A 12,199-nucleotide genomic window follows, 5' to 3' on the forward strand; every position below is an offset into this window, starting at 1 on the left:
CAGCTCAGGGCAAACCATTCCCTGCACAGAACCTTAATAGTCAAAATCCCCCTTATAAAAATCCTCTTGCAGGATCTGGTCCCAAGATCGTGTCTAGGCATGAATGCTAATCCCAGGTGTAACTAACACAAAGGTTTTTACTAATACACTTCTCAAACAGAGGCTTTGCACCTGGTGTGGGCTTGGTAAACTATGTTTAGACATACATTCGCCTAAACATGGTTATGGTCAGCACAAGGCTGAATGCTAGGGCAGCTGTGAGTAAATATCAGTGAATAGTTCAGAGTTGAGAGCTGAAGAGAATCTAATACTCAACTACACGACTTCCCACATTGCCTTTAATTTAGCCCCATGCCTTTGTGGTGGACAGATACTTTCAGTGCAATGAGGTCTATGCACATCAGCAATAATGCCACCAAATATTCTAAGAAACATACTTGCTCTTTCAAACCATGAAAGTTAAATGTGTTTGCTCCTCCTGGAAGTATTGGTGTTTATTTTCCCACAGACTTTTACAAACCAGTAAAAACATAACCACAATGTTTAGAGAGCAAAAAACCATCACAGTTATTGATAGATTCAGGTTTTGGGGTCTCTTTAAAGCTTCAGACTAGCAGCACACTGCTTGAAGCATATTTGCTGCCACTTTTGACACCGACTTCAGCAGCAGAATAAAGTTTGTATTTCCTGCACGTACAGGTCCTAGGGGCACATTTCCCTTCTGCTGCAAACTTGGTGTGATGAAGGTCTGTCCCAGCCCCGTGTCACGCACGGAGGTGCCCAGGTCACAGCGAGGAGCCGAACATCGAGACACTGCCCTCTACGCATTACCCAGAAAGCAGCTTTTAGATCAGGTTTGACGCTCCAAGAGTGGCTTTATTCCCTCGCACACACTCAAGTAGGTACTCTGCAGGATCACGTCCCTTTTTTCTTTCTTTTTTTTTTTTTTTTAATGGAAACACTCACGTACGTCCAGCAGAGGAATTACTGCTCGCTTAAACCGGTGCTTGTCACCTTACAGGGACCGGCCAGAGGTCAGCGGGTCACGCAAAGCCTCTGAGCGCAGCCATGGAGATCCACAGCTCGCCGGGGATCCCGCGGGCAGCCCGCGCACCCGGCACCGGCCACAGCAGCCCGAACTCCGCACCTGTAGCGCCCGGCGGCACCGGGGGCGGCAGCTCCGCTCCCCGGAGCGGCTGCGAGGGCAGCGGGAGCCACGAATGGACCACCAGAGACCCCGGCGGACGAACGGAGCCAACCCCCCCCTCCCCACCCAGTCCCCCGCGGGGCGGGCGGGACCGGCCCGGCTGCGGCGGGAGCTGCGCCCGCCCCACGCCTCCGCTCACCGGGGAAACTCGGCGCCGGCCCGGGGAGCCGAGGGCAGGGGGCTGCCGCCGTCTCCGCTATTTAAACCTCTTCCCGCCGTCTCCGCCTCACTGGCTCCCACTCGCTCCCTCCGCCCCGCGGAACTCACGGGGGGCGGCCCCGCCTCTCCCGATGTACACACAGCCACACGCCGCCCGCCGCCCCGCCCGCCCTCCCCAGACGCGCCTCTCATTGGGTCAGCGGCCTGCCCGTCAACGTGAGATGCTACAGCATTAGCTGGCGGCGCTGTCCATCACAGCGCGCCCCGCCCCGCGCCCCGCCCCCCTCCCGGACACCTCGGGGGTGTTAAAACGGCCGTTTGAAGTCTCCAGCAAAATTTACTTTTAGGCCCCGCCCACAGAGCCCCAGAGCACGTTCTGATTGGGCGATAGGAAATCGGTCTCTGCCCCCACTGAGTGGCTGGGTGTCCATAACCCCCAAATCCCGCCTATCCCGATGCCGTAATCCCATTTGATTTGTCCGCGCATCCACGTGGCCCCGCCCATTCCCACACCGCTGCCCATTCCGGCGCGGCTCCCCGAGCTCTGGGGCGGTGCCAACACTCACGGCAGGGAAACGTGAGGGAGGGAGCCGCTCATTGGCCAGCGCGCCGTCGCTCTCCCTCCGTCACCGCCCCCGCGGAGCGTACCAAGCCGCGGCGGCGGGGGGTGACGGGGGGGAGTGCGCGGCGTTGGTTCGGCCCGTGTCCATGAGGGCCGGGGCGGGGCGCGCGCCGTTTCCCGGCATGCCGCGCGCGCCGTAGGTAGCTCCCGCCGGGACGCGCTGGGAAGGAGGGCGGGAGGGAAAGGAGGGAGGGGGGGAGGCCGGTGCCCGATCCAAGATGGCGGTGCAGGAATCAGCCGCTCAGCTCTCAATGACTCTGAAGGTGCAGGAGTACCCCACTCTCAAGGTGGGTGCCGGGCCGCCCCCGGCGCGGGGGGAGCGCGTTAACGCCCTCAGCGTCCCGCCCGATCAGCGCTGAGGGGGAGCCCTTCTCCCTCCTGTTCTCCCCGCCTCGGGAGCCCTGGGGCTGTGGGATGGAAGTGGGGAGCGATTCCTATCGCGTAGTTCCCGCCTGTCCCTGTTTTTCCTTCGCTTGACGTCTCGGCTGGTGCCGCTCCGTTGCTGCTCTTCCCATCCCCCTCCGCCGAGGGAGAGGGACGTGCCTGGAATATGCCGCTCTGCCCTGGTGTCTCCGTGCCCTGAGGGGACAGAGGAGGCCCCCGGCCCACTCTGGGGACACAAAAAGAGCTGGAGAGGAGCTGGGAGAGAAGTGAGGTCCTTGTGGTCGCGGGGCGGTGTGAGGGGGGACTGGGCTCGGACTGAGCCGGGCTGGGGGAGAGGGGCTGGGGCGTGTGAGTGGAACGTACTCCCTCAGGAACACCGAGGGCTGCCTGAAGTGCTCATCCCAGATGATTATCTGGATCTACGTGGCGTTGTTAGGAGACGTGTTAAAGGGGAGGGAGTGGAGGTGGCAGTGTAATATGGTTCCCTGGCTGCTTGGTCCCCCGAAGATGGAGATGAGCTTAAAATATAAAAAGGGACAGACGTACTGCAGGGCTGTGGAGGCGAATAAGCAAAATACAGTTTGGTAAAAGCTGTTCCTTGAGATACTGGGTCTGCCTGCAGGATGGAGGTCTCCGAAGGCTGCATAGGTGGTCTTGGGCTTTAACCAGGTGTTGTGAGGCAGGTGAAGGACTCAGCGGTGACCTTAACGCTCCGTGCCTCCGAGAACTGTTGAACTGCAAGGATGATGCTCATAGGAATCAATGGAAACCTTTGTTTGAAGTCTCCTGTTGTATATACAGAAGGTCTCCCACATAAATAGCAGCAACTGTGGAGGGGACTGGGAGAAGGATCTCTATTGCAAAATGCTTATTTAAACATCTCTCGTGTCAGTGTATCCACATTTTGCCGTCTGTAGATGATGTTTATGCAAAGTCAACTTTCTTGTGCTGAGATCATGCTGTGCCTTCATATGCCGAGCATTGTGTGCTCTTTGCAGTGTTGGTTCTGCAGGCTCTGGCCATGTTCTTCCCGTGCATTGTGTGCTCTTTGCAGTGTTGGTTCTGCAGGCTCTGGCCATGTTCTTCTTGTGCATGTCTTCCACTAGCTCTGTTCTGCTCAGGTCCCAAGAAGCAGGACAGTGTTGATTCTCATTTTACATGTGAAGGTTCCTTTCTCTCACCAGAAGTACTTTGAACCTGACAGCATCAGACTTAAATTTTAAAATAGCTGTAAAGAGCTCTCTAGCACTTTCCATACTCAGAACAATGTGAAGGCATTTAATGTTAAGAACATAGTTTTAAGACTGCATTTTAGGTGTATTCCAGTTATTACCACAGCTTTGGTTGCTACATTCCTGAAAAATTACTGGCAGTGAGGATCAGCGAGTTTTTTGTTTTGGTGCTTATGACTTAAGATGAATTGTCAAGCTGCCAGCCATTTAAAAGGTAGAGAATATTTTGGACTAATTCTTGTATTTCCCCAAGCATTCTTTTTCCCTAAAATATCCCAACAAAAATATACATAACAAAATGGAATGTTGTTTGTAAAGTTAGCAAGCTAAATAGTAAGTGGGTGAAACACCCTTGCACTGAAACTCTTAATTTCCAAGCAAAGGTGATGTTTATTGACTCTTCCCAGCAGCCATTCAACTTCTGGTTTGTTCCTGTAATCTTTAACAACATTTTTCATTGTTTAAAAAAACCTGCCAGAACAGTGTCTGCTCAAATCTTTTGAATGTGTCCTCTGAAATGTTCTTAGCTGTGAGTCATATATCAGAACATTTTAGTGGAGGTGAAAAAGCAGCACAGAGAAATGAACACTAAGGCTAAAGTCTACTAAAGTAAGTTGATATGAAATCTCATTTTGATCTCTAGGAGTCAGGTGCCTACAAGTTTCTCTGGGACTGAGACTCTGAATTTTTATTTCCACTTTATTCAAATGCTGTGTAAAATGAATGTGTATCACTTTTAATTTTTTTTTATTTTCTTCACCAACACAGTAGCTCAAATACTTCTCTTGGAGCTATGGACAGTGGTGATTTTCCCTTATGTGAGTAAAACATAAAAGATTGCATACTTGTATTTATATTCTTCCTGTTTCCTCCCTCTAACTTCCTCATGCCAGCATCACTAGATAATAGTTGTGTAATAGTTCTACATTTACAGTGTGTTCCACAGAGCACTTTTCATGTGAAAGAGTGCTTCAAACTGCAGAGGGAAATCCCTGTTCCATAGCTAAATTGTGGTTGCTGCTGGAGTGGAAATACTTCAGCCATTCTTCAGCAGTTCAGCTCAGGGGAAGTAAATAGAGTTCTTCAGCTGAATCTAGAGAAGCTCTTTAAGTGTACAAAATAATTCTTGAATATTCCCCCCGCCCCCTCCAGTCTCTTCTCAAGGACAAGAAGGTTGTCAGCTATTCTTCCGTCAAACTGCTGTGGAATTTTTTTTTTAATCCTATTGATGGGGAATTCTGCTAGTCTCAGATGAGAGCATGTAAGATGAAAGCTGACAAAATTTGAAAATGAATGAATGCAAACATTGTTATCATAGTTCTTTGCTGAAACTAATAAACAAGTGATGACAGGAAGCTGGATAATTCATCCATATCTTTAGAAGTATGAATAATTATTAATCTGATAGCAAGCTGTATAGACTAAGACCCCGAAGTGGAAGATGGAAGATCCAAAAGCAGGAATGATTACTTTTGAAAATATTTTGGGCTGTTTGTTGGCAAGCAGTTTTGGGTTAGCTGGTCTGCTACTGCTTTAAAGAAAAGTTGATCAACAGGAGAACTGTAGAAACACAGGATATGTCAGTGCCTTCTCAGAGCTACTGTTTGGTTTCTTTTGTTGGCAGCTCTGTCAGGGAAAATAGTGGCAGCAGATTTAATAAGATACTAATTTCTCATGGAAATGCAATTGTTGGATTGTTACAGAGAAACATGTAGGAGACTGAGATTATATGAAGTGCACATTGTTTCTGTTCTGAGTCCACAGAATAGCTGAAAGGACTGAAGGATAGCCAAAAGGTTAGAAAAGACCTCTGCAGACAATCTAGTCCAGTAGCCTGCCCTCCAAACAGGGTCAGCTGGAGCAGGTTGCTCAGCACCATGGCCAGACTGTTCTCAAGTATCTCCCAAGATGGAGATTCCAGCCTCTCTTGATAAATCTGTTCCAGTGTTTCACTGCTGTTGTGATACTAAAAGAAAGCAATCTTTTGTTGGCAAGAAATTTTCTGTATTTCAGTTTGTGTCCGTTGCCTGTTGTACTTCTATGGGGCACTGCTGAGAGGAGTCTGGCTCCACCTTCTTTGTTGTCCCCATCAGGTGTTCATATACCTTGGCAAGGCTTCCTCTGAGCATTTTCTGGGTTGAACAGTCCCTGCTCTCTGAGCCCTTCTTCCCATGTCAGATTCTCCAATCTATTAGTGATCTCTGTGGCTTTCTCTTTACTCATTCCAGTATATCCATGTTTTTGTTGTACTGGCGAACCAAAACTGGACACAGCACTTTGGGTGGGTCTAAGTTGTAGTTAGAGTAGAGGGTAAGGATCACCTTCCTTGACCTCCTGGCAGTGTTTTTCCTAGCACAGCCTGGGGTGCTGTTGGTAGCCTTTGCTGCAGGGGCACAATTGCTGTCGTGGGCAACTTGTCCAGCAGGACCCCAGGCTCTGTTTTGCAGAGCTGCTTCCCAGGTTGTTGGTCTCCAGCATGTCCTGGTGCAAAGGGTTGTTTTTTTCTCAAGTGTAAGACTTCACATTTTCATTTGTTGAATTTTATGAGGTTCTTGTTTACCCATTTCTCCAGCCTGGTGAGATCCGTAGGAATGGCAGCACAACCACCTGGCATATTAACAGCTCCTCCCAGTTTCATATCCTCTGCAGACTGGGGAGGTGCACTCTGACCCATCATCCAGGTCACTAATTGAGATGTCAAACAGTTCAGATCAACTTTTTTACCCCGTGAGACAGAAGAAGTGCAAGATTAATTTTTTGCATAACTGATTGCAGTACTTTGTTTTTTTCCCATGTTTATAAGCTTTGCTCTAAGTTGGTTTTGAACCTAATTTTAAGAGTCAAGACTTTGAACAGGTAATAGCAAAAGTTGTTCAGTGAAAGTGGTTCAAGCAGAACTTAAGACAGAAGTAACAACTTGTAACATTTAATTCACTGTCTGTACATCAATGTAAAAAAATACGTATCATGATAGAATCATAGAATGGCTTGAGTTGGAAGGGACATTAAAGATCATCTTGTTCCAACTCTCCTGCCAGGGTCGGGAACACCTCCCACTAGACCAAGTTGCACAAAGGCTTATCCAGCCTTGCCTTGAACACTCCCAGGGAGGAGGCATCCACCGCTTTCTGGGCAGCCTGTTCCAGTGTTTTACCATCCTCACAATAAAATAATTTCTTCCTCATATTTAATCTAAACCTGCCCTCTTTTAGTTTGAAGCCATTCCCCCTTGTCCTGTCACTACCTGCTGTTGAAAAAAGTTCCATTCCAGCTCTCTTGTAGGCCTGTTTTTACATTATCTAAGTGCTTTTCAGGCAGAAGGTTGGCAAAATTAGCTATGCCTGAATGTTGGTAACAGCTCTGCGTTAACTCATCGTGAACACTTATCTCATACTAAATCCATCTTCAACCTGGGTGCTCTGACTCACCAAATGTGTTCAATGTCCATGCCGAGCGTTCCTGTGCTGCTGAATAATGCACTTCCTGTTTTGACACATAGTGTGTGTGAGCAAAGTGTGACATCTTTTCTGCTGCTGTTGTTTTCTTGCACTAGGCTCTGTTCTAAAAAACACTATTTTAAGAAAAAGCTAACACTGTAGAACTTTGTTAAGAAGTTTGATGTTGTAAAGTAGCTGAAGAAGTTGGCTCCTGTTGGTCTCTTTTCCACCCCTGCTCACTCACTATAATATACATTTTAGAGTGATTAATGAAGGAAGAAAACACAGTCAAAGGCAGTAACAGTGTGGTCATGAGCTAGAGCTGTTGCTTGGTTATCAGTACCCCATTCTGCCTGTAGGAAAATACTTGAAGAAAGGTATTCTCAAACATCTTATATATTTCCTGTTAGTATCTTCAGAGTGAACACTTATCTGATGTTGCAATTCCTAGTTGCACCATACATGATTTATAGTGTTTTCACAGGACAGTGGCCTGTGATCTCGTGAGTTTGGTTTGTGTATGTTTTCTGGTGTAGGAGTAATATGTTGGTATTGTAGCTAGACATTGGAATCTTTAAGTTGAAGTAAGATTTGAGCCTTAGCATAGTGAGTGTTTTTCAAGAGCTGGGAAACAGTAAAGATGAGCTTCAAACATTTCCTAGATACTGTCATGGGAGGAAAATGGTTTACTTGGTGTGCTCCCTAAGCATCTTCCCATTGTCTTTCAAATCAGTGGTTCCCGTATAATCAGCATAAGCGTGTGCCTTTCAGGCTCACAGATTTAGGGAAGTACTGTTCTGGCAGATGGGTATTTGCTGTAAGGGCACACTGACAGCATCCATCAGTCCTTGTTAAGTCAAAAAGCTGCCTGCATTGCACACTTGGCCTCCCACAACTTACAGCCTGAAGATACACTATGTGGGAAGTATTTGCTAACCCAGAATGTGAAATACGCCAAAGTAATTGATTACTTAAAATACGTGAGATTTGATTTAAATAGAGCAATTTTTTTTGTTATGATGCTTTTATTTTGATAACCATCAATTTAACTGCTTCACAACTTATTTTGATTTATGTCAGCTTTTTTTTTAAGAGCTCTGTGGATTAACTTGACTTGTAAACTAGTGAAAATGAAAGTAAAACAGATTGAGTAGAACTTTGGTTATTCATATATTCTGATATGGGTCTGCTAATTTGAATCAATAATGCTTAATTATCTTATAAGAAATGCTGTCACTTTGGCTGGAATAGGTTATATTGGAGCAATCTGATTGGAAATGGGATCTCTGGGCAGTATCATGGTGTCTGGACTGTGCAAACGCACAGAAGGACAACGACCTCTTTCATTTAAAGAGCTAAAGAGGTGGTGCTGTGATTAAAATGAGCAAATATTTGGAGAAGAAAGGATCAAAACAAATGGAAGGACTTGCTCAGGACACAAACCTGCTGAGTGACCTTAGCTTTGCAACTCAGCTGCTTCTTTGGCCAGGGAGCAATGCTTAGGCTCTTGTTAGTACTCTAGTATTCGTACTAATAGAAGAAAAGGAAAGACATTTCTTTGGAGGTGCAAGTCCAGGGTGGCAGGTATAAACAAGTGCATTGAAAAGGACTGACCTCTGATGTCCTCAGGGTGGTTCTAGACAGGGCTCTAAAATGGCTGTTAACTTCCTTATATAAGGATGTAAGACAGTTTTCTGTAACTGTAAAATGGTTTTGTAAAGCACTTAATTTTCTTGTAGGAAGCCTTATTTAAAAGTTCAAAATGTATTCAGAAATAAGTTACTTGCAGTTTGCGTAACAGGATAAAATTTGAAGGAGTGTGATTGCTTCTGTTGACTAAGTATGTGTGTAGCAGATGGATAGTCCACGAATTTTTGCTGCTCATTCTCTCCTGTATTGAAGTAGGAGCTTTGAATAATATGATGATGGTTTCTTTTGAGACACAGCTGCTTTAGAATACATATACTGTCTTCCTGAGTTATAAAACTGACTTGTTTGTGACTAAGGCAAGCTACTAGGCTTTACACTTCCAAAACATTGAAACTGTTTTTAAAAATAACTATTTTTTAATAATCCAAATTACCCCCAACTGCTTTTAGACTTATGAAATTGCATTGTTTGGATCTATATCTCTTCAAGATTTTATTTTAATGCTTTTACCTAATTAACCTAAATGATGGCATTATTCTAAGCCATCCATTCCTGAAATATACTACTACTCTTTTAACTTTATTTTCCTTTCCTGATTTTGCCTAGAACAAAGAAAAACTATTACTATTTTAAGGAATTGATAAGAGCTACTCATCAGGAGAGTTCACTGAAGAGGTGGTGAAATTATTTATGTTTTGGATAAGTCCGGTGATAAATAATGATGCTGACTCTGGTATGAAGTAATCCAAGAATCATTGAGGAAAAAATGAACTATATAAAAATACAGAAGTTCAGTATTTCTGCATGGAAATGCTTAATTGTTACTTCTTTGAGGGAAAATTTTCCATAGTTTATTGTACCCTGCCTCATTTTTCTATGGTGTTAGATATAATAGATGTTTTCTACTTTTCTGTTTTGTTGAAGCAGTGAGCATGGTGATCTAATTTAGTTTCAAGAAAATAGCTGAATGCTTGAAGGTGTTTCTTGTGGGGTTTAATTTTTCTCTTGACACCGTTTGTTTATTAAAACTCTTCAGGAGATGCTTAATTTTTCTTACATATTCCTATATTTCCTTGTTCTTCTTGCCTAAAGTAGTGCTAAGTTGTCTTTGCTTCTAGTTTTTTAAAAGGCAATTTCATCACAGCACCTCTCTGTTTTCCTTAGCTGTCTAGCCAGGCTTAATTTCATGTAGGGTCATTTGAAAAAAGCTTATTTATATCTCAGAGTCTTCAACTAAAGTGTCTTGGAGACCTGTAGATTCATACAAATCTCTGGTGCTTTTCAGGTGTTATAAGCTAAGACAGTTGAGGAGAGGAAGCAAAGCACATCATTTTTCTGACCCTTGAAAGGAGAGCATAGTTCTGTAATGGTTCCCCCCACCTAACCGGGTAGGACTCTTTTTATTTTATATTTCTTGAAACTCCTGTTTTTTCTTCCCCCAAGTTTTGTGACTTCATGTACTTGATAAGATTTTTAAAAATACATTTCTAACTCCCTTCTGCTCATGACTGAGTTAATTTGAAAAGATATACAATGTAGATTTTTATGGTTTTTTTTAAATCACATTTTATGTGGGAAGGAGTTACTTTCAACCAAGATACTTTAACACTGAGGAAGGAAGATGCACACAAATCTTGTCAAGTCAGGATATATAGTTAAAAGTTCCCTCTGTAGGAACTGGTACCAGTTAGACCAAATTAATTACTTTCTATCAAACACAGAAAGAAAATGGATGTTCTTTACAGAATTGCAAGCCTATGTAAAAGATGCTTGTTTCTGTTGTCTATACTGTTTCCTGTGAAAATCAGTTTTTAGAAAAGAAATAAGAAACCTTTGAAAATTCCTGTTAACAAGAGTCTGGAGAGCAGTTAATGGTCTTATTTATACAACCAAATACTTCTTCCTTCAATTTCTTCCTTCAGTTGACATTTTTGAAGTCTCACTTTTACTCTATAATTCCCAACAACCAAATGATAGCTATACAAACTGGTTTTTACTTTTTTCTGCTACATCTGAACTAGTTTCGTCTATGCAGTTACCATGGGCTAGAAACATTTTGAATCATCTTGTGGTCTGAAAGTGATTGTGTTTGTTTCCATTTTTGTTTGGACCTCCTTAGTGTTAAGTCTATATAAGTAAAGAAGGAATTCGGCCAGTGTTGTAGTATGTGACCAGATCAGTGTGAGAACTGGTGTGATGAAAGTCTAGTGTAAGGCTAAAGATTTGGAGGAGAATAAAGGCTTATATTTTTTTCAGAACTTCAGTCATGAAAGAAATATGTAACTCAGTCTTTCAGTATTGGTCTGTACCTGTTAGAAAAACTTGTGGGCAGCATCAAGGTGGTATTTGGAATTTTGTAGACTTTGGCCTAACGTCCTACACTTCTAAAGGAGTTGAAATGCAGCACGTAACACTTGTTATAAAAAACTTTTTTGTCTTGGGAGAAATCCCTTTCTCTTGTGTTCAGTCCTCCTCTTAATTCTCTGATAAATGTTGAAGTAGTCTGGGGATTTTGTTGGATAGCTGTGGAAGAAAGATAAAGTAGAAGCATGGTAACAGTCTTCTACATTAAGTAAAATTTTAGTGAGATTCTTAATATATGTAATTGATTTTTCCCTTCCAACCAATGGCTTATTGATGCAGAAGTATCCTGACTAATCCAATATGGAATGATGTACATCAGTTAATGTGACTTTTAAAAAGTGCATGCCCTGTAAAGATATTGGAGTTGTTTTTAAAAAACTGAAGGAGGCAGTGAGGTGGACTTGGTTGATAGTTTATTCATATTACTGAATGTTTTTTGGAGATAAGCCTTACCAGGAACTCTTGCATGAAAGACTCAAGTCCTTATGCAGATAAGGAACTGGGCAAGATAAAAAAACAAGCATCAAGATTTAGTAGCCGGCTTCTGTAATGGAAGAAATCTTCTGGAGGAAGGTTTGTGTTAGGATTCTGTTGGTATCCTGGTGATATTCAACTGTTTGAACAGCCTGGAAGAAAGAGTAAGTGCTGAGATGAAGCAGTTTCCTTGATGATACTAAAATGATTGATGTATTACAGATGTAGCCCAAGTGTGAACCATTAGAGAAAAAACAGCGAGAGACTGAATGGGTGTTAAAATATATTGAATTCGGTATAGACAAGTGCAGTGTGATACAGTTTTTAGGTATGGTGGAAAGAAAATTAATCCTAGTCTTATATGTATGTTAACTGAGTTGGAAATGATCATCATTAGTCAGTGGGATCTTAGGGCTAATAGTGAATGTTCTATATGAGTATTCAGGTTAATGTTGACAAACACAGGACAAAAGTGTTGTGAAGGGGGGAAATGGAGAACTCTACACAGCAGTTAAAATCCATGGTTTCTTCTTCTCTCAAGTAGTATGAGTTACTGTTATTTTCTCCCTTCTCTCATTCTGAAAAAGAGTGTAGTAGAACTGAAAAATGTCTACAGAAGGGCAAGAATGATTAGAGAGATGAAATGTCTGTCTTCAAGGTATGTTTAGAA

At 43.5% G+C, this 12,199-nt stretch overlaps 2 protein-coding genes across 12 annotated transcripts in view; one reads left to right on the forward strand and one right to left on the reverse strand.

Moving 5' to 3' along the window:
* The window catches only part of CTBP1 (C-terminal binding protein 1), a 234,332-nt gene extending 232,865 nt beyond the window's left edge, over positions 1-1,467 (reverse strand). For 2 of the 4 annotated variants that reach the window (XM_088163002.1, XM_088163000.1), the window contains exon 1: positions 1,347-1,467. The gene's annotated coding sequence lies outside the window, so the exon portion shown is untranslated. The remainder of the gene's footprint in view (positions 1-1,346) is intronic. The other 2 variants (XM_088163015.1, XM_088163009.1) reach the window with 1 other exon arrangement.
* Positions 1,468-1,926: 459 nt separating this feature from the next.
* The window catches only part of MAEA (macrophage erythroblast attacher, E3 ubiquitin ligase), a 49,584-nt gene continuing 39,311 nt past the window's right edge, over positions 1,927-12,199 (forward strand). The window contains exons 1-2 of one of the 8 annotated variants that reach the window (XM_088163016.1): positions 2,126-2,275; positions 9,977-10,079. Coding sequence is in view for 2 of the 8 variants with exons in the window: in XM_014895216.2 (XP_014750702.1) it covers positions 2,207-2,275 (69 nt within the window). In the remaining 6 variants the exon portion in view is untranslated. Of the gene's footprint in view, positions 2,276-2,447; positions 2,644-9,976; positions 10,080-11,556; positions 11,694-12,199 lie in introns of those variants that run through there. The other 7 variants (XM_088163019.1, XM_088163017.1, XM_014895216.2 and 4 more) reach the window with 7 other exon arrangements.

Source organism: Sturnus vulgaris, chromosome 4, assembly GCF_052056855.1.
Source record: "Sturnus vulgaris isolate bStuVul1 chromosome 4, bStuVul1.hap1, whole genome shotgun sequence".
In the NCBI taxonomy this organism is placed as follows: domain Eukaryota; kingdom Metazoa; phylum Chordata; class Aves; order Passeriformes; family Sturnidae; genus Sturnus; species Sturnus vulgaris.